Source organism: Tinamus guttatus, unplaced genomic scaffold (assembly GCF_059628265.1).
Source record: "Tinamus guttatus ecotype Peru unplaced genomic scaffold, ASM5962826v1 Tinamus_guttatus_pri_ptg000530l, whole genome shotgun sequence".
NCBI lineage: Eukaryota > Metazoa > Chordata > Aves > Tinamiformes > Tinamidae > Tinamus > Tinamus guttatus.
In genome coordinates this window covers 1,249,259-1,271,823 of record NW_028289064.1, presented here as the reverse complement: position 1 = coordinate 1,271,823, position 22,565 = coordinate 1,249,259, and the positions used below count along the sequence as shown (strand labels likewise).

The 22,565-nt window shown below is 38.6% G+C and overlaps 1 protein-coding gene across 1 annotated transcript in view; it reads right to left on the bottom strand.

Moving 5' to 3' along the window:
* Positions 1-22,565, bottom strand: part of PARD3 (par-3 family cell polarity regulator) — a 435,290-nt gene that overhangs the window by 280,103 nt on the left and 132,622 nt on the right. The window contains 1 exon segment of the mRNA XM_088534020.1: positions 11,065-11,245. Within this exon segment, the coding sequence (XP_088390146.1) occupies positions 11,065-11,245 (181 nt within the window).

The window sequence follows — 22,565 nt, the reverse complement described above, 5'->3', positions numbered from 1 at the left end:
GGTATTAGCTTTTAAAACAATGATAAATATAAACATCTTATCTCCCGGGAGTATCAAGGACATTTTATTAATCTGAGACATTTTCGAATAAAAAGTGTTTGTGTGTGTGTGCACCTGCATATATACATTTACTTACATATATAATTATAAAAGATGAAAGTCAAATAAATGAACAACAAAGTTCCAGACAAGAATGGCAAGAGAAAGTTTTACCCAATTACTAGGTGTGTATCGATGCCGAGAGAAACGTATTTATCTTCCTGTAAAGTCTCCTTCTATCTTGAGTAAAAGAATGAAAGAATACTGCACCTTTCAGTCGATCGTGTAAGGCAGGCGTGTGTATTTTCTGAATTGCACTAACATCGCAACAAAATTAGGAAGGCTGCATCCTCCAAGCACGGAACTGAGTTACTACTTTGTTCCTTCACAGGAGTTGGTGAACACTCTTGGAGAGCAAAGTATTTGAACAGTGCTAAGTAGATACATAATTTTGGTATCAGCAAAAATAGCAAATATATTTTCCCCTAACTCTATAGGTGGAAAAAGTGAAAATACTTCATTGTAATCTTACCTCTTAAATGCCAAAGCAAAAAGCTATGGGAAATGAGGATGACAGAACCATCTCTGTTCCACTACTTAAAAACTGAACTTAAAACAAAAGTAGGGAAAAATCATCCGTATGTACAGCACTCAATAAGTATTACCTGCTGTGTCAAACTAGAGTAGTCTCTTTATACACTTATTTAATGGATATTTCTCACAGGTAAATGTCATACAGTTCTTCTGTAAAAGCAGTTCCACATTTCTTTCACTGTACCACTCCTAAGACTTTCATTTTTATTTACTTTTCTGTTAGTCAAGAACTCAGCTAAAATTTTGAATAAAACATGAAGACACTTCGCTATGCGAAAGTCAGGCAGTACTTGACCTAAAATCCGTGTCATCTAATGAAGGTCTTAAACATCAGAGCTTAAAACAGATTGGAATAGAAGAAGCTAATGTCGTTTTTACACTTGGTGAAGAAAGCTTTCAATTATAGACAACATTTTTGAGGTTTTCACTGAAAAATATCTAAAAGCAGAGGGATAAAAAGAGAGTTTATCAAAAACCACTGCAGAAAAATTGATTTGTCTAGGCTATAAAGCTAGTTAATAAGATGCATCCCTGCATTACCTGCCTTATCAGGAAACAGTGAAGACAATTTCATTCTTTTATAATGCAATAAAAATGAACTGCAAGCAATGCTTCAAATAGCATTTATTTGAAAGAGCCTCCACAGTTGTTGCTCACTTAAGTCTCATTCACTCTGCAAACCTGCAAGGGCATTTTTCTCAGAAGCCTATACTGGGGGGGTGACTTTTCCCCACTTAGCCATTCCAAGGCTGACTTCGAAAGCTTCCCAACGCCGGGCGCGCTGCAATACCCGCAACAACAGGAGAGCCATGAGGGCCACCGTGATAACCACCCCCCATAAAGCGCAGGCACTGTGAGACCCGCTAGGCAACACAGCACAGAGACACTTGACTACGCACAACTTTGGTTAAGTCTGGTGTGGTTAAGCCCTGCAGTGCTCCCTAACTCCATCTCAGGTACGTTCTTCCAGATTTAGTCTAGTTTCTGAGTAGCAAGCGCTATATCTAGAATGTTTCTAGCTCTGAGACTGCAGAGCAGAAACAGCAGAGATGCCTCTTCAAAGAGTTTTACCAATTTCAGAGTAACACCGCAAGAAGTGGACATCTGCTGCTTCCACTTTCCAAGTGGATTGCTTCTGTAAAATACTATGGTTAAACCAACAAACTTTGCTTCAACCCAATTTTACCTCACAAAGAGCTACCCTGGGTATACCTGCATCCATGAGGTGTTTTCTGCATACCAAATGTACTTCCTACGCAAAAGCTTTATGACAGTCTTTGTAGGGACTTTCTGTGTCCAAGTTAAATTACTCCGAAGGTTAAATTCACAAGGCTTTGCCTTTGTAAAATGCCACTGGAGCCTATACTCAAAGACCTAACTTACCATTTTTAAGACAATATCCTTCTTCATAAAAAAGAAAAATGATTCTCTTAAATAAAAGTGTACTTTTATAGACTGCGAGGTAGAACTGCACAAGGAATGGGATTCAGATAGCTGTAGACATCTCTTTCAGAGCTGGGCACTTCTGCTTCTCTCCACAGTCAAAGGAAAAGAGTCAATACAGTTATTCTAGGGCCTTACCCTGAAAGAGCTTGCAAAGTAAGTGAGATGAATCCATCTTAAGAGTGACCATCACTCACCACAGGTAAAAAACAGGGGGACCTTCAGTGATTAACTTAGTTGCAGGATCAAAACTGTTGATATTAATCCCATCCACGGTGTCAGCTTTGAATCAGCTGTTGTTCAGTGACCGACAAAGTCCCAGTTTTAATTCAAGTTGTGAACACTGCAGTATGCTGAGATGAATCAAACCCAGCCATTAGGAATAAGGCTTTAATGGCTGATCAAAGTTTGCTTTGAGAAGCCTAGTCCCCCCAGCTGAGATGCATAATTTCCAGAAGTTAATAGAAGAGTTTAATTTGCTATCTTTGTATATTCCTTTACTGTGTACTAGCAGCAGTACGAAGATTTTATATTCACATATTATTTATATACACTATTTTTGCTTTTGTTTTTAAAGCTATGCACTTTTATGTATATAAAAAATATACATCTTAACTGATTTCATGGGACCTGCATTGACTGTTGTACTAATCAAGATTCTCGGACTAAGCAAGATTAGCTTGAAAATCATAAACACTTAATCCATTTGACAAAGTCAAAGTTCCCTGCTAGAAAACCTCTGTAGAAATGTTTTCCTTAATGTACACAGGATTCTTACCCTAAATACTTTATCTGCCGCTAAATGAACGCACAAAGGCATTTCTGAAGCTGGAGCTCATCATCTTTGCACAATGCACTTAAGATTTACAACAAGAGGTGGGCGTGAGAAGGAACAAATTTGATGTTTTGAAAGCTATAAAATAAAGTAATAGATGAATGGAGAGCTATTCCTTACCCACCCTTTGTTCTACATCATTTTTCATTTCTTTTTAGGGCATGAGAGAATAAATATAATGCCAGGAACTAAGAAACTGCCCTATTCTGCTAGCAGCCATCTGTCCCTGTTTCATCCACCTCAAAAGCATGCATTAGAAGACCAAAACCAGGAATCAGCAAAAGAGATGGTCTATCCCCAAAACATCTCCACATCTGAAAACAAGAATATGCCAGTTTACATGCTGCAAACGCAATAAAAGGGGGAGCAAGCAGCTCCCCTGTAGATTAAGAACAAAAGTAAGAGACAATGGTCTCATGGAAGTCAAAATACATTCTTAGTTTAATATCTTACTGCCTTGGGCTAGTGGTTAAAAATATAATCCACATGCTGCTTTGGTTTTGGTTTGCCTTTTTTTTTTCTTTTTTTTCGTCTTTTCAGCAGTTGCATTGAGGACTGTTGTCCAGGCCGCAGTGCAGCAGTGCAGCCAGCGAGGCATGGAGCCAGCAGCCTTGGAAGGTTCCTTGCTAGCCCTATAACCAGCTTTAAACAGCATTGATTTTTCTACCTGAGGAGGCTGACCATAGAGCATTATTAATGGCTAGGTAATGGTCATGTTTGTAACAGCAATGCAGTCTCTCTCTCCTAAGTGCTTTTTTGTTTTCTATCTGCAAAAGAGATTTCCTATCAAATAAGATCATCCCAATTAAGACTGAGTGAATAATTAAGTACATTTGACAAATTCTGTATCCTCTCCTGTTGGTAAATTGTCTGTGAATAATTTATGTCAGTTCTCCACCGCCCACAGAGACTAATGCTCCTGCCTCACAGCAGAGCAACGTGCAACCTGCAGACCAGTTAGTTACTCTTGCGGGCTGGTGAGTCTGGGTACTAGGGATGCCTTGAAGCAGAGTGCTCATCACATTTCGGAATCAGTAACTATAAATGCTACTCCATATTTCCAGAAATGACACGCAAGGACTATCTGTTACAGCTGGCCCAAAGTATAACACATCCACATACCTCCCTGAAGAAAAAAATACGCAGGATAATTGTCCGTACCCTGAAAAAATATTTTCTCCTCATTTCAGATTCACATCCCATTATCTTCAGAGTGTTACTTCTTCTCTGCTTAAAACGAAATGACTTGAAATATCAGAGTAATCAAGAAATTATCTACAGAAGGAGTTGTTACACTTATTGCTATGCTATGACAAAGTGTTTCAACAAACAAATAGATTTCTCAAGATAGGACTAAACCTGTGGCATCAGAATACAATGAACTTTGTCCTGCTGCTTTGTTTCATAAAATGCTTTAAAATTTTAATACAAATAAAAGCACAGTTCCCTTGCAGAAAAAAAATCTCTCATTAAAAAAAAGGCACACACACACACACACACACAATACCCATGCATATATAAACATTCTTGGAATACATCTGTGATTTCCATAATAGTTTCTTATTCAAATGATCATTAAATCTATTTAACATGTCAAATTTAGACTAATATCCAGCCTGACTTCTTAAAACATTCAAATTGAATATAATTGAATATTTCAAATCTTAATAATTTTTCTTTATCATCTCTCTTGTACTCTGTTCTGCAGCTATAATCTCAAATACCACCATATTATTTCATACTGCATTAGATACAATGCTATATTTTTATTACTTCTCATTATCCATCCTCAGAGAAGATGATTTCACCATATGGAGTGAATGTTGAAATGCCCCATGGTCACTGAGGTTTCCTTTAAAGCATCCAGTAAATTCTAAAATATATTTTTATTGGTTCCAGTTTTTTTTAATCCTCGTAGAAGCTATAATATTTTGCTTGATGATATACCAAGAAGATTGAAGATACAAAAGGTTAATTTAACAACTTAAGCAGTTTAAAATCCATGTGTTTTTACAAAAGTGTCAAGGTCTCAGTAAAAACACATGGTTTTTAAACTGCTCCACAATCCAAAATTAACAGCAGAACACGACACTTGGAGAAAATTCCAACTGGAGATCACTCAAGTCAGAACTGAGAGCTGCAGAGAGAACTGATTTAGCCTCACGGAAGAAAGAAGCACCTGGTACTGATTTTTTGATTCAATAACTCTGGCTTTAAAACAATCACATCCTTGATAGAGCTACAGGAATAAAGGTAATGGCAAGAGTACTAAAAGGTGAGGAAACAGACTTTGCAAAAATCTTCTCAAAATACTGCACACGAGAAACCTTTCTTATTTTGCTGCCAACGACTCAGCACAAGCCTCAGTTCTAGGTTCTTTTAATGTTATCCTTCATGGTAAAGGACACATGTTAGAAACAGGCAAGCATGTCAGAATGGAAATAATGTTTATGAAATCTTTTGGAAGTCATTCCAGTTACAGTACTGGGCTTGTGGACACTGAATATACCTACACTTTAACATTGCTTCCAACCAAGGAAGCTTACAGGAAAAACCTGCTCGGATGCAAAGCTCAGTGGAGCCAGCAGAAAACCTCCCACTGATTGAAGCAAGCTTTGCCGCTACGCCATAATTCTTGCACTATAAATGTGGATGGATTTGGCTGCAGCAGCTCTTTAACCTTAGAGGTAACGCCAGCTGACAAAGCTCCAAGTAGCTGTTTTGATGAGCCCATTTTTCTCTTCCACCTTTTTTACATGTTTTGCCTCCTTAGTTTTTCAGTACTTGCAAGAAACAGGATTTCCCAATACAAGGCTGGCTTGCAGATGGAGAAAGGAAACAAAGAAATACAAAGAGTGCCAAAACCACCCTCATTTTTGAAACAGGAATGAACATGAACTTAGCTCTGCAGCTCTTTGCCAACATGCGCTGCCCCAACCCTTTACACAAAGGCACTTAGAAATATTAATGAATAAATCCTCATTTTCATTTGGGTCTCAACAGATAAGTACTTACAGAAGCAAACTGAAGTGTCATAGTTAAAGCAGCAATTTTGAAGCACTTGAAATTCACACATTTATGCACTAACACCTTCAACTGTTTCACTTAGTATTGGATGTTTTCAACATTCAAATTGCGAGATGCTATGAAAAGACACATACAGCGGGTCCTTACAGTGTGTCTTGATGCTAGATGATGTAACCTGTGGTTTTGAGGCAGTGCCCAGACGTGAGCAGGCGTCCTGCAGCTCCCAGCTGCCCTCGTGCCATGCGGTGCCGCGTACGGCAGCGCCCGGCGGTGAGAACTCACCCCTGCCGAGGGCTCACAGCACTCACTTGGGCCACAGGGCACCTTACGTGAAGTGTAAAAAAAAAATATTACGGCCTACAAGTTGCTTAAAATGGCTTAGTGATCATTCTGTAAAGAAAATTTCCCCAAGAAAAGCCAACTGTCCTTCTCTTGGTGGATATGGAGAACAGGCATTTGAAGTGTTGGCTGCTGTCAGTTTTATCTTAACAGAATAAACCACTTTTTTTCCAATTCTTGGTTATGGACTTTGAAGCATTTTGTTCTTGCTGCTGTCTTTCAACTCTCTCCCACTTGTTTACAATTCGAGTGTAGCATGACAGCAGGTCACTCCAGTCTTCCTGATGCTGAGCAAAATACAGTTGTTCCTCACAGCATTTTACAACACTATTTAAGAGAGCCCAGAACAGCATGTGCCTTTGATGGGAAAGAATAATATGGCAACTCTCAAGTTATCAGCTTGTAACCCACCATCGTGGCCAGATCCTTCACACAGCACTGTGCTGCCAGCCTTTCCTGAGCCCCACGTTGTGATTCCCTTTTTCCTTTCTAGTTATAGTGACTGTGCTCACCTCATTGATTTCATGATATTTTATAAATGTATGAAGTGAATGTTGCACTGAAACCCTGACATACCAAGTGCTTGAAATTCCATCTTGGTTTTTTATATTCCAGTTCAGATTTAAAACACTGAACAGTCCCTAATCTAAGTGAGCCCTCAGGGACTATCCCTGGTACATGCTACTGCTCTGTCAGTGAGCTACTATCAACTGCTCAGAGGGCAGACATAGACAGATGGACAAATTTAAAGGTAAGCAAGGTCATGCACTTCTAAAATATCAGCTAATTCACAGAGAAAGTCTGCATGCAGACTCTTACCTGTGAGTAAATTTGCACTTACTGCAGGATAAAACCTGCATGCACACAGGTATCTATAGAATAAGTGTCTGCAACTTCACGTCTTTATTTAGCTGTGAGCCACTGCCCTGCTCCTTTCCACTTTCAGTGCTTCATTACAGCCAGCTGTGCATTCACTTCAAAATATTTTTAATATTATCATTTATTACATTTTTTCCTAGTTTTCTTATGGGAACAGTGATGACAGGAGCCCTGCTAAAGGACATCACAGAAATCACTCGAGCAAATGTATCACAGGAGTGCAATTTTCAGATAGCTGCTGCTAATTTGTTAGACTCAAGTTCTGGTCAGTGTTTTGGCCCAGTGCTCACCCTCTGAGAAAACCTTACACTAGCCCCATCTCTGGGTTTTAAGTAGCTGACCCAGGTACCAGAACATGCCCAGCAAACAAAAGTGCTGGTTTCCCTGCAAGGTACAGTCAGCTTAACCAGGTCACATTGACACCAGCTAGCACAATACCAAGCCATGTATCGAGTGGGAAGCTGAACATATAGTACAGAAGGAAAAAAAAAATGCCACACAAGATGCTTGCAAAACTCTCTGTTAAATATTTCACTAGAAATATCATTTGCCTTAAAAATATGTTTAAGGAGCAAACACTCATTTTGTCAATTATGTTCCGAATCACAGATTACAGCTTACTTCAGGAGGTTGGAAGGGACATCTGGAGGTCATTTGGTCCAACCCGTCCCCACCAAGGCAGGCCAGCTTAAACCAGGCTGCCCAGCGTCATCTTCAGTCAAGTTCTGCTTCATCTCCAAGGATGGAGATAGCACAACTCCGGAAAGCCTGCTCCAGCCTTCATGATCACTTTTTTTTCTCCAGATATCTCTTTGTAGTTGCCGTTTTGCAACTCGTGTTGGTCACCTCTCACCCATCGCTGCGCACATCTGGTTTCCTAGTCTCTATGCCTCCCATTAGGCAGCTGGAGAAAGAAGAGGCCCCCACTCGCTACACATTTCCAAGTGAAAAAAAAAAATAGCTCTTTGCCTTTCCCAACACTTTTCCCAAATAAAATTACATGTTAAAATGCTTTTTAACTGTAACTGCTGCAAGAGAGAGATTTGAAACATAACATCACACTAAGACCACCCTTGGTTACTTAATAGACCTAAATAACTAAAAAGGAAATCCAGACAAAGAGAAGGCTGTTTTCACAATATCTCATGTAGTTGAAAGTGGATTTTATTTACGATATTTAAATGCAGGACTGTGAAACAAACAACTTGGTTCACAGACAGTGCACCCGCTGCTGGGATGTCACTGCCTGACATCCTGTCTTAGCTGCCAAATTGCTCATTAGGTTTGGCAATTTTCACCTGCGCCTCGAGTTTATATTTCAGCAGGGAATAAGGATCTGTCTGCTTTAACAATCCTTTCCCACGAGATCCCAGCTCTGCGCAGAGGGCACGTGGCCTCACGCCGAAAGTGTCCAGTGGGCTGTGGGCTTACAGAAAGGTTCAGCCCTCCTCATGAAACACAAAAACAAGAAGTTTTACCCTAGGTAACAGAAAAGCAGCAAAAGAAAGAGCTAGATGGGAAACACAAAGAAATGAGGAGCTTGTAGGGATGAATCACATTTTCACAATGCAAAACCACACAGGGGAGGGGACCAGCACTATTTTTATTTCTGCATTTAGTCGGCAAGATTCAATTTGCGACAGCCCCCTCACGCTGAGCCAAGCACGGGCTCTGTTGTGCACGGGAAAAAGAGAGAATGCAGATGAATATTACTTTTCCAGCTGGACCTGATCTCGCTAACCTTTCCCTTTCTGGGCGAGGAAGGATGGCGTGATCTATAAACAAACAAAAGGGGTAACATGGCAACAGGAACAAAGCGAGGGAGGTCTCTGCAGGCCCCGCAGGCCGCGCGGTGCAGGTGAGCGCGGCAGCACCGCGCAGGGCCGCGCTGCCCGCCCGCGAGCGGGCCCAGCTCCCGAGCAAAAAGCACCCGCGATGGAAAACACAGCGTCTACTGCGCTATAAACCAATTTCAGATGGAATACTGTTTTTCATTTGTTAGAAGTAAAATATTCACCACCAAACCTACAATTAGCTAGAAAATTACAATAATTACAGCAATTTTGTATCCCATCTCCAATCCAATTAATAGATATATGACCTTGTCAACATGTAATAATCAGGAGCTGCATCTACCACAAAACTGGATGGGTTTTATTTGCTGAATAGAACTTACACAGTAAGAAGACAATTATTTGAAATATTGAGAATACCATTTGTATGCTGTGCTTGGCTTCCCATGTTATAAAGGAAATACAATAGGGATATTATTTCCATTTTCAATGTATATTTAAATGAAATTCTTGAAATAGGTATATTTAGTAAGGGATAATATAACTGGACTGAGATTCTAAGCCTGTTGTTTGGAACATTTAAAAACAAAATATTTCTATTGTGCACACCAAAAAAAAAATTAGATAGGGGAAGATCTTTGATCCGTATTAACATATTTATGAAAAATTCTTCTACTTGTTTTATTTTTGCATGCTTTTACAAAAACTACGAAAGAGCTATAATTCCTACCAACGTTTTTAATAATCTTCTGCATGCCTACAGACCTTTTTATTGCACTGTCTCAAAGCATTTTTGGTCATTTTAACAAGCAGTGAACTCACTAAGAGATACATGTATTTACCAGAATGACACTGAAGATAAGCGAGCTGTCCAGTGTATCATTGAATTTTATCTGTGCTATATGATTTTGATGCGCTAACATCGATGTCCTGAAAAATATACCAGATAATCATGCTAAAGAGAAAAATCTGTATGCATTTGTCTGTTCAAAACCACCCGGCACTGAGAGCCCAGCAGACAGTTTTTGGCTTATGCATAGAAATAAGATAGGCATTTAGCATTGGCATACCACAGTGGCAGCAAACCTGAAGTGTCCTGAAGTTCCAGACCCTCCTTTGCTCTCACCTGCCATTATTCCTTTCCCTGATGTAGTTCTGTACTCTAATAAAGCCTAGTTATAGATAACATATATGTAAACCAATTTTCAAAATGTTATTCCTTGTTTTAGAGAAAGCCCTCTGGGACAAAACCTCATTGAATTTCAGAGAGTTTTCTAACTTTTCCATGTGTGTTTTTAACTGATCACTGCTAGCAAGAATTCACTACTAAAGAAATCTAAGAAAGATTAAGAATGAATCCTACAAAGGAGAAAATAAATTCCTAAAAATCTTTTCAAAGTTTCAGTGAACAAAAGGATAGATGCTATAAATAAAGAGGGGCACAATGCTTTATCTAACTTTTTTTTCTTACTTGCATCTTATTTTTAACTATGGTAAAGAATGCATAGTAAGTAGTCATTTAGCTCTTTTTCCCTTTTTAAACTAAAATACTCAAAAATTCTGCCTGGAAAAGAACTGTAGACATATAATTCCTACTTCACGGCTTTGAAACAAATCTTCTCCACTGTGAAATAAACAAATCAAAGCCAGAGTTTATTTTGGCAAAAAAAAAAAATTACAACAGAGTAAATGACCGGGTGTTTTTATTGAGTGGTAACAAGCATAATCTTCCAAAGTTTAGAAAAAGCGCTCCTATTTTTAGTTTCTTTCTACCATTTTCTTCACCATTAAACAGAATAAAACTAGCAAACTAAATGCTACACCATGCAGCAACTTCATTTGGCTATTTTGCTGTCATTTTCAGTGCAGGACAATTTTGAACTAGGAACACATATAGAGCTTATTGCTGCTAAAAGCAGCTTAGAACTAATTTATTAGAGGAGAGAGATTTATTTATTTGTGTGCAAGAAGCATCTATGCAGTTTCTCAATTTTGATCAGCTTTCAATAAGTTCAGATAATGAATGATATTCCCAGTAGCACAAATGGGTAACAGTATTTGGCATCCTTGTAAATTAAGATGAAACGTGTTGAGACACCACGAGCGCGTACTCACTTGCACGGAGGACTGAAGGAGTGACCTCAATCTCACTGGTTGCTTGATAAGGCTGAAAGGCTGAAGCTGTGTTGGATCCAAGCTCGCTGCCAAAAATCTCTGGACTTTGTGTGCCCGTCGAGCTGGCGCTGGTGCCATCACCTCCATGGTGTGGATCTTGCTCATCAAAGACAGCTACAAGCTGCGAATTACAAATTTAAACTACTGTTAGAAAAAATTGCAGCAACATCAAAGTGCTGTTGTAGATCAGCATTTCATCACCTCTTCCCATCAAGCAGCAAGAAATATCTGTCAGCAGAGGCTCAAATCACTGTCTGGATTAGCCCAAGGGAAGGCAACCATTAAATGTAAAGTCCAAAGGGTCAACAGCTCTGCCGCTGGTGCAGAGGCCAAGGGGGTGGCCAGCACCAAGGCCAGACATGACAAGTTACACCTCTCCTGGAAAACCACTTCAGCCTCCCCAGCAACACAAAAAAAAACCACAAAAATCAGATTGCCAGTGCCTGTGCATCAGACGCTATTGCCGTGCTTTGATACCTGTATAAACATCATCATCGTAAACACAAATCACAAGCAACAAGGCCTTTTTCTTCATGGAGTAAAGCCATACAATAAGAAAACATGCAAATGCACACCTTGAAAGCTTGAAATAAATGTCTTACAGTGTTATAATCACTCTGAACCACCATCTATAATCTGCTACCTATTAATCTATTATTTGTTAACATGATTTAAAGCTGTGCACTTCTCTTGCAGAACTCCATTAGTCCTACTTTCTCAGGTATTTTTGTATGTTTGCAAACAGGTTCTCTAAGAGAAGACTAAAAAGTCAAACAGTCTGCAAATTAGCTGAGTCACTAATTTAATAGAACAAGATTTACTAAATCTGTATCACCAATGAAAGGGAAATAGGAAAAATATCACAGTATTTTTCTGTAAATCTTAAGATATTTCTTCACTGTAAATGGATGCTTTCATTTGAAACTTAAATAACTCTCTCAATTTATCTTTGGTAAAACTACTGAAAGAGAAAAGGCAAACTCTTATACATATATATTTAATCTTAAAATTTAATTTTCAAGATGGGGAAAAAAATGTGGTTAACAACATTCTGCAGCCTATAAATTAATCTATAATGTAATATTTGAAAGACATTTCCAAGAAAGCATTGCATTCTTCTGTCAAAATTGGTAGGGTAAATGGAGCAAATCAACTTAAACCCACGCTGATCTCTGCAAATTGTTTACTTTGTTATAACAATACTTGAAGCTTCCTATAACCTAAAAGAATCAGAGAGAATATTTTATATTTTTTTTCTATATTTTCTATATTTTTCTGGTTTGCCTTTTTTTTTTTTTTCCAAGTTTGACATTTCATCATCCTGCTGCTTTTAACAACAGTTCATATCCGACTTCCACAAACATCAGTAAATAATAAAAAACCTGCAGCTGCAAACCCAAGTGGAAATGAAGTTCAGTTTTTGGAAATACTTTCAGATATGGACAGTTTTCTTTTAATGACTAGTTTTGAAATTGGAAAGAGAAGCAAACTTCTGCCAATGTCTCCCTACTTAATATAATTCAGTCTCTGGCACACATGAAAAAAGAAAGACTGAACTGACGGTGGGTAACAGTAAGTCCAGTACCCTGAGCAAGGCAGCTAAGGGGCTGGCAGCATCACACAACTAGACCATGTCCTTAATACACAATTCATTATTTCACACCCGAGAAACCTACATACATGACAGCAACAGAAGAGCTGTGACAGCATCTGAAACATCAGTACTCCAAGAGGATAGCGAAGGATAAGGAAGTCCCGTTTCTAACATACTGAGAAATGCCAGTACTTACACAGAAATGGAAGCGGATCTCTCTAAGGAAGCACACTTTGCACTCATAACACTCACTTACATTATATCGTTTATAACAAGCTAATTACCAATCTCCACCTACTGAAAATAAATTAATCCACACGTGGAAACAGGCAAGGTATCGGAACACAGCACAACAGTGTATTTAACAGCTCCAAGGAAGAAGCAACAAATCTATTTCTCCTTTACAAGATGTGTTAAAATTAATCCCAGAATTACACTCAGTTCCTCTGAGGCTGGCTGACAAGTGTAACTCAATTTATGCCACTGTATATATTTATAAATGTGTTCTCCTGTAAGGTGCCTCCAGCTTTTTGCTTCTTCCAACCAGTCATTCCTCAACTTTAGGACTTCAGAACTTCTAAAAACTAATGTTTCTCATTTCAGGCTTAGCCTTTGATCTTGTATATTTTTTCAGTTACCATTTTGACAGCGTCTAACCTTCAAAAGGCTTCATTTCCACTGAAGAGCATACCAAGTTGTTCAATTTTTTCATGCTACATTTCAAGCAACATAACCCATGTTCAAGCTCCCTAATTCTGAGCAGCTCTACTTCTTTTTCTACAGTAGCAGCTTATAATTGAACACAGGTTTCGAGCAGCTCTGCTACACTAGTTAAGAAATTCTTTGCAAACCAGTTTTACCAAGGTAGTACTCGCACTCCTTGCCTAATGATTACCTAGAAAGTCTTCAGGACTGGAAGCTTTTAACGGAACAGGCACAGTGTTGGATCCTGATTTTCCAGAGCTTCATAAGCCATTTGTTGGATGACAAGTTACGGAAACAAGAACAGACAAAACATCTTCCACTACCATCCCAATACAGAGTGTTAATTTTTCATTTCTCCAACACATTCAAGATAGATTTGAAACCAAATCCAAGAGAGATCACCAGATAAGCTTTTATCAGCCTTACCCTCACTGGTAAACCTATAGGTTTGGTAGTTTTAAACCTCACATTGGCAAAGATTACAGCCCCCACCCATGGGCCCTGAGTCTGCAGGCATCAAGGAGCTGCCTGCATAGCTAACAGGCAGGGGGGTTCATCACCCCAGGGGACAGGACACACACACAGGTTCCGTTTTTCAATCACCGAACTGAAATATTGGCAAATGGCAAATTGGCACAATAGCATTTAGTAGCAAAAAACTACTTTGTTATCCCCAAACAAATTTAATAAGTGATAGTCTTAACCTAGACTGGCATATTTGCATTTCTAATTACAATAAGGCAAAAACAACAGAAAGGAGTTTTCAACAGAGATCTATGTTTTCATCAATTTACGCTGGCATAGACGAATCACCAATTTAAAGAGATTAAGAATTTGGTCTCTAGTGTGATCTTATAGTAGTGTTTAAAAAAAAAAAAGAAAAAAGAAAAAAAACCTTTAAAACATTTATTACCATTTTCAAATACAACAGTTACAGAAAGTCATTCAATTTTAGCAATGAAATCAGAGTAAATCTTCAAAAAGGTCACTATGCATAAAATAGAATAATCCGATTTTTTATACTTCGATGAACAAAATTCAAATACTTTCATGAGAACTTTGCACAAAATATAAGATTTTTAAAAATCAATTGGATTTTGTTCTTGATCAACAGCTATTTTTAGACAACACAGATGCAAGGAATTGCAGTAAAGCCCAACAATATTTCCAGTGATGCAAATGTGCTTGGGATACCTAGCACATTTTGACATTTTTTCTTGTTGCTACCATCAACCTTGCAAGAGAAAAAAAATGCAAAAGTGAAGTTCAAAAAACAGGTACCACTTGATACACTTCTCTTTTGCCTATAAGGACCATTTCTAGAGTAAACAGCAAAAAGGAAAATGAGAATAGAAAACTTAATGTATGGGACTAAGGACTCAACGTCCATCAAGAAAATTGCTTACAAAGAACTTCCTTTTTCTCATTCTATGGCCTGAGGTACTGCAGTCTCACTACCTTGGAGACTGGGGGACTGTGTTCTGTGGGATCACTGCGGGCAGTTCTCTATCACCAACACCACAACTGCCCGACTTGCCACAAAATCAGGCTGAATGGCATTAATTATCCTCCTGCCTTTAGTCCTTTCTGCAAGGGATACCACTATGAGCTTATTTATTACTTTGTCTAAGACTGATATCATACTAACCAGGTTATATTTACCTAAATAAATGACAGGAAAACCAAGAAGGATGATTGATTTTAATTAGTGACCACGGTATCCGCAGCTTGTATTCCTATACATTATGCTTCTCTTCTAAAGTATACTAAAAAAGAGTAAACCCATATGCAGTCTCAATTAATAGACTAGATTAAGTATTTGGATGCTAATTAACTGAATAAAATATGTTCACCCACCAGTCATGATTGTTTACATTTTCATTAATTACTAAGAGCATATAAAAGAGTTCATCACTATCAAATGGTGATGATGGCAATTATGTCATCTCTCCCTGCAACAAAACCAGAAACCCTCTGTTTCACAAAACTCATAAAGCTGGAAATTTTTGGTCTACTTCTTTGTCTTTTCACACAAACACCATCAAAAAGATCACTTGAATTTTATTTATCCTGTGTGACTTTCCAAATTTTTAAATTTCTTCTGTAAACTATATTAATGTATTTGATGCTGTCTCGGGTTTAAACATTAGCAGAAGATTTCTCAGATTGTTATTTTAAGATCAGGTGGGACTACAGCTCTTTGCACACCAGAAGGACAGCAAGTGATCATCTGGTTTTCATATCCCCTGCATTTTCCTGTCCACTCCTTTTATCATGAAACAAAACTACAATCACTTATCTTTTTGATTCATTGAAGGCCTTTTAAAATAATCTTTTCTGCTCACAAGGATGCTTATCAGACAGTTTCACACAAGGACATCCCCAATTTGTTCCACTGTTCAGAGACAAGCTGCTCTGCAGTTTGATTTGCTGGATAACCACAAATGCCACAATTCCTCTAGCTGAATTGTACGGTTCCTCTCCTAGCTCATACCACAGTTCCCACATGTGGTCTTCATTTCCACAGTTGCTCTGCTGTGCTGGAATTGATGCTGCATAGCTGCTCCTGCAGGATGGCCATTAGGATATGAAATTGCCTTTCACATAACTTATTCTCCTTCTGCTTGTACAGAATACAGAGCAGAGCATTTCAGACAACTCAGAGAAACGGCACCATTAATCCTCCTGATGGGGTGTTGACACCGGCAACAAACCTTCTTCCTAAGTTATGCCTAAGCCAGAAAATAGTCTTGATTCTGAATTGAATAACTTTTGCCTAGGAGACTTTAGAACTTGAGGAGAGAGATTTTGATGGTCCAAACAAGATTCTAACATCTAAACCAGCCTAAGCAGTAGGCTCTTTCTGCATAAGTTTTTAGACAGCCACCTGATTTGCTGATAGGAGAGAATTTAATTCATATCAGAACTTGACAAAACGCTTTGGTGTGCAGCCAGCACCCGGAAGGAAGAGCTGGAGCTGGCAGAAGATTCAACAAGGCCATCACTAGAATTCTTTCTCCGCAAAAAACTTTTCCAGGGCGCTAAGAAGTCTCAAGTAAACCTACGCTAAGAATCAACAAGTCGATCCTGTAACTAAATAGGCCTTTGGCAACGAGCACAACCAAAGTGGATTCCAGGGGAATATTAAGAGACTCCTACAGCACCTCAGCAGAGCTGGCAATACCCAGGTATGAGCACAACACTCTGCATGTTCCTCACTCAACACTACACAGCAGAATTACCAAGCACTTGTTTAATAAGGCCCAGCAGCAAATCAAATTTCAGCTAATGGCACCTCAGACTCCAAAACAGCCTAAAGTCCTAACAAGCTGCTTCACGTGTGAATGAACAGATGAATATAAGAGGAGAAAACACAAAATCAGGAAAATATTAACAAAGTAGTAGCTAATTATTATTTAGATATGAAGAAAACTATGAAATCAATTTGTAGGTTTTCTGATGACTAAAGTAACTTTAATGACACAGTGGCAGACCTAGATACTTATCATTCCTTGAGCTTCACTTTTCTACATGGATCATTAAAAATCCATTTAAATATAACTACTGTTTCAACGGGCTGGTAAGAGGAAATGCAGGGGAACAAAAAGCATTCTAACAAATTATGTGCTAGTGCTCACACCTTTAAAAAATAGTAAATAAATAAGTAGACATTCTGTATCCTACATCCTACACATGATGTGTCCTACACTTCATCCAATATTTTGAAAGAAGAAAAGGGGCAAGCACAATTCAAATTTTAGACAAGCTCAAATGCAAACAACAAACCTATCTAACTTCAGTCTTTACCTATTCTAAGTAATCAGTATCAGTCACGAAATGAGACATGTATTTCAATAAACACATTTCAAAATGATGTATCTAAAAGGGAGCAAAACAGCCTATGTCCTATTAAAAACATGGCTGCAATGTATTTGAATTCTTAACTTATAACCAGAATTTTATCAAAAAAAAAATTGAAAAATTCAAATGTCATTTTAAAGGTCAGATTCTCCTACCAGATTAACTCTTTGTAATAGATCTTAGATGAACCATACAAGAAGTGTAAGTTTACATAGAAACGGGGAAAAAACCCCAAACAGGAGGGCTGCTCTGGAGATTGTGTAGCGCAAGCGCTCAAGGCAGGGCCAGGCACACCAGGCTGCTCAGATCCGTGCAGCCAGATTCCGAGTGTCTCCAAGGACAGAGACTCCACAACCTCCTTGGGCAACCTGTTCCAGTGTTTGACTACCTTCATTTTAAAGACTTGATTGATTGAATATAATCTGCCCCTATGAGGTAAAATAATTCCCACTGGAAAAAAAATCACAAGTCTGATTGAAAGTCATTCACAAATCTGTTGATTAAGTAAATATCCTTCACTTTCCCAGCTCAACATAACAAGTTAAATTATATCTGCAAGATCAGGAACCATTTGTTACTTCAAAGGATTCTTTGATTTTACAGATAGTTTAAGAATCTTCTGCTTTTTTAACTCTAAATCTAAGACATGATTCTGAAATAAGTATATATACTTTTTATTACAGCATTGCTTTTGATTATTTATTTTCTATGATGCTTTGATCTGAGAATATCTAAAATTGATATTAAATTACAATCTATTCTTTTCCCTTCAATTAATGCAATTTTAGATACTATATTGTAAGTTCCTAGGCTATTTTTAAAATACGCTATTTTAAAAACATATATTATTTTAAAAAGATTTTTCCCTCCTTCTCCCTGCAACTATCTATTGCTGAGCTAGAGACTACACGTAGCACGTACCCTCCCGGACCAGAAACAGGCCAAAGCTCTGGTTGATGACATTAACTCACTCTCCAAATTACTGTTTTTAACCAATAGCATTAAGGAAAGCGCCACAATCAGGATGAATTAGCTACCAGGCCTTTCCTTCTCCATGGAGTGAACACCTGAATTCAGCCATCACTGGTACCTGGGGATATTAAGCTAAACTCGGTCAAAAGAGCAGGCAAATTCCATAGTTGTGCTTTTATCTCTTGGAGGAGAGTTTGGCCAAACTGCAGACCAAACTGCAAAAAGTACAAAGAGCTCTGTAATAATAAGTTACTTGATTAAAATTATGGAGGAAGGGATTCCAGGGCATACAACTATACACAGCTACTGCAAAACTGAGACTGAAAGCAGGGAGAAAAACATTCTCTCTTCTTCAATCTCTTTTATTTCTTTTTCTTATGTGTCTCAGCAAAAATGATCACATTACAATCAGAAGCTGGTTTCCTTTAGTTCATATAGTCCTTCCCCACTGTAGAAAACAAAATATTTAATTCCATTTGGGATATGAGAGCAACCTGGGAAAATATCTCTGCCCTAAATCAGAAGGTTTTGCAATCATGTTTTTTGTCATGCAACTTTTGTAATAGGTTGTTTCTTATTTGACTCTTCCTTTGCAAGCATGGAGAATACAGTGACATCGTGTTAGTTCCTTGAATTCTCAGTTTATAGAGAGGAGACTCCTTCCAAAAACCCTTTGTAAAAATATCCCCCTTATTTAAGATTCAGGATGTGATCTGAAAAATTACCACCATATGTGATTTGCGGTTTTATCCTTTGAGCTCATTTTGAAAAGAAATTGGAAAAACATATACCTCTTCTGGCTTTCCAGAGCTACATAAAGAAATCATGGCCTAAGAGTGAGCACTCTGTCTGGAAAGCAGCAGGCACATCTGAGCGCAGGAATAAGCCAGCTCCAGCCCTTCTACTTCTGCTCCCTCAGCACAAATGAATATATGTGTACTACACTCAGAGCAACGCTGCCAATATTTGGAAGCTCTGCACATTTTTAGAGTGCACTATAAAAATCTGCCTCCTCTTTTGAAGAGGGCAGGGTACTAAAAGATACCCCCATTATTCCCAACTCAGCTGAGCTTGGGGGATCAGGATGACTCTGCCAGCCAGCAGATTTTCAAGTCAACAGCATGGACCATATAGGAGTTCTGTGCTTTATTCCTGCCACGGAGGTCAGCAGTTAAACAGTGACGCTACGCAGTAAGTAATCCAGACACTGAGGTTATTAGAGGGGCTGGTGCCACACGGCAAGATATATTGCTGAAATAAAGATGTATTAAATCTTAACAGTTGTCTCAGCTGTCATTGGGAGCTGCAGTCCTTGAGTACTGGGGAAATAATGGTTTCAGAAACCTCCAAAAAAAAAAAAAAAAAAAAAAAGGTTTTCAATTCCTCTCTTACAGGATCAAAACTGCATCATTTAAAATCCAAGACTGTGATTTTAACTGAGGTACAAAAGGTATCCAGTTAGTTAAAACACAGGCAAATCTTTGCAAGCTTATTAAACTTCAAGAAAATAGATTTTGTGAAATATCACTGCTAATTTTTATACTATGTGCTGTTCAGTGTAATTTGCATGCAAAAGCCAGGAGAATGTGATTAAAAATACCCATCTAGAGACACAGATGAAAAACTTCAAACATTTCCTGATTCCCTTCTGTTCCACTCATTATTTCAATACCTCACTACAACAAAGGAATAGATAACACTTGTCCTTGACATTAGCCTAAATTATCTTCAGTGTACAATACAATATCTATTAAATTAGGCCTATTTTAAATCAACTGTCAAGGTCTATTCAAAAGGTAAAACTCTATGTACCTTTTGCCTTGAGTATAACACTTTATTTTGTTGCAAGAAACTTTTTAGAGACCTGAAAAACAATGATAGGTGTGTTTTTTTAGCTAACTTCATTATCTAGTAATAACAAATGTCACAGAGACATTCCTGGCATTTTAATGCAACAGTCAATAATTAAATTCTTCTTTTCGTGCATAATAACAAAGCTCCGAAAGAAGTCTTAAATGTAAACAACTGCTTGTTCCCTTGTGAATAACTTTTTATATTAAGTGTTTTTAAATGTAACAGTAATGAAAACAGGGCCACTTAACCTACAGTCCATTATATCCATCCTTTTAAACCAAAGAATAAAAGACGCACTGCTGCACTGGGAGCTCCTCGCGCCGTCGGAGGCCGTGCTGCGGGAAGCGAGGTGCCTGGGAGGCGCACGGAGCTTCCTCCTCTCTTGCAGCAACTCCAAGACATTCTCCCTGGCTCCCCACGGGTGATCTGTGGCCACACATGGAGCTGGGATACCCTTCAGCAAGACTGAGCACTGGTCCAGGTTGGCCAGAGAGGTTGTAGAGTCTCCAGCCTCAAAGACAGTCAGAAGCTGCCTGGACACAGTCCTGTGCCACATGCTCTAGGTGACCCTGCTTGAGCAGAGGGTTGGACTAGAGGATCTCCAAAGCTCCTTTCCAACCTCAACCACTCTGTGAATCTGTAATGTTCCAGAAGGTAGAAATGGAAGGGATCCCAATAGCAGCAATAGTACCTTTCTTCCTGAGCATCTCTAGGTTTTCTATCGCTGACAAGCTTATAGCAACCTCTGCACAGAGGATCCACATCCAGAAGTCTATCCATCTACTGTGCACTGTAACCTGCTAGGCATGGACAGGGACCTCATCCACCTCACACAAGACACCAGCACGATGCCTCATCTCAAAGGCCCTCACTAACACCAAGGCTATTAACACCACAATCACTGTCAAAAAGATCCGAGGACAGCTTTTCAATGTTAACTTGGCAGCTAAGGTTGCAGAAAGACACCTCAGGTACCAATTCCTCTTAAAATTAGTAGAAATTAGATAGCAAGATATTTTTGAAAGTCTGCTTTCGAAAGCTGTCCGAGTACTGTTCAGATCTGACCTCTAATTACTTTGAAAACAAACCCTGACACACCAGAAGACTGCAGAAAGAAATGGAGAGCAACAACAGAGAACTTCAGAAAAACTAACTCGCTGCACACAATTTCAAAGCACATTCACTTGAAATCAAATGTTTGTGTATCCGTAATGTAGGGATGAATAGCAAAGGAGACCCCTAATATTTCTCCAACGAGCCTTGGCCCCAGCACTCGCTTCTTTATAGCTGTGCACAGAGCAGTGCCCTTCTAAACCGCACTGCCCCTGCACGTTGGCATCCAGCGGGCCAGGCACCTACATCACTCGAACATCCCGGAATTACTCTTAAAAAAAGATTTTTTTTCATTCCTTTCTTGCAACACTCAAAAGAGAAACTATGTTTACACACACAACCATTCCAAGGGAACAAACTTGGGAACACTGCATTGCAACCCTTTAGCTTGACTGAGTGCACAAACTTGAAAGCATTTTCCAACACAGGATTCAAATACGATACCCAACTGGGGAAGCAGATACAAGCTCTGCCACAACAGGTTATCTTTAACCTGTGGACAAGGACTTCACTGGAAACTTCCAAACAGATCCCCAGATATCCTAATTCTTGCCTGTCTCCTCTGGACCCGCTGAGCCTTTGTTTCTCTTCTTCTCTCTCCTAGAAAAATCGGAGTTGTAACTAGCTGGCACTCCAGAGCAGAACATTGGGTTCCACTTCTCTGTTTGAAGCTTCTGTATTTCACACTCAACTCAAATAGTGTTGTAGGGTTATTAAAATCATGAATGATTTTATCTTCTGCAAATGGATTATTACACTGTCAACACTTATCTTCATTATGCAAAAATATGCAGAACTTAACATCTTTTGTTGAGCTGGCAAAACAGTATATTCAGTAGTAACTCTATTTTTCATTAAATTTTGCAAAAGGTTAAAGAGTGTGTGGAATCTGATTACCAAGGAATCCATTCAGAAACGTCACACCAGACAAGCAGTTCAACTTATGAAGAAAAAAACTACTAATTTTAAGCCGACAAACACATACTTTCTTCCGAATAGCACTTACTGAACTAAAGATATTCTGCTTCAGTTATAGTTTTCTTTAAATTTTATTAGTATATATTCAAAAATAACTCTATATCTCATCAGTGTAGAGTTACATAGAGTAATAAATTAAGTCATTGCAAAACAAGAAGAGATGTAGCAAAGAGAAAGAAAGAAAATCTGAGGAAGAACAATGCAGGCAAAAAGGAGAGGATGAAAAAAGAGAGTTTTAAGAGGCTTGTGTTATTGCCAAGATGTATTACAGCAGTGTGAGATGTAACCTGGTCACTATAAGACCTTGTTCTCATTCAGGATTGCTATGTTAGACAAGGCTTGAAATTTGCCCCAATTTTGTTTA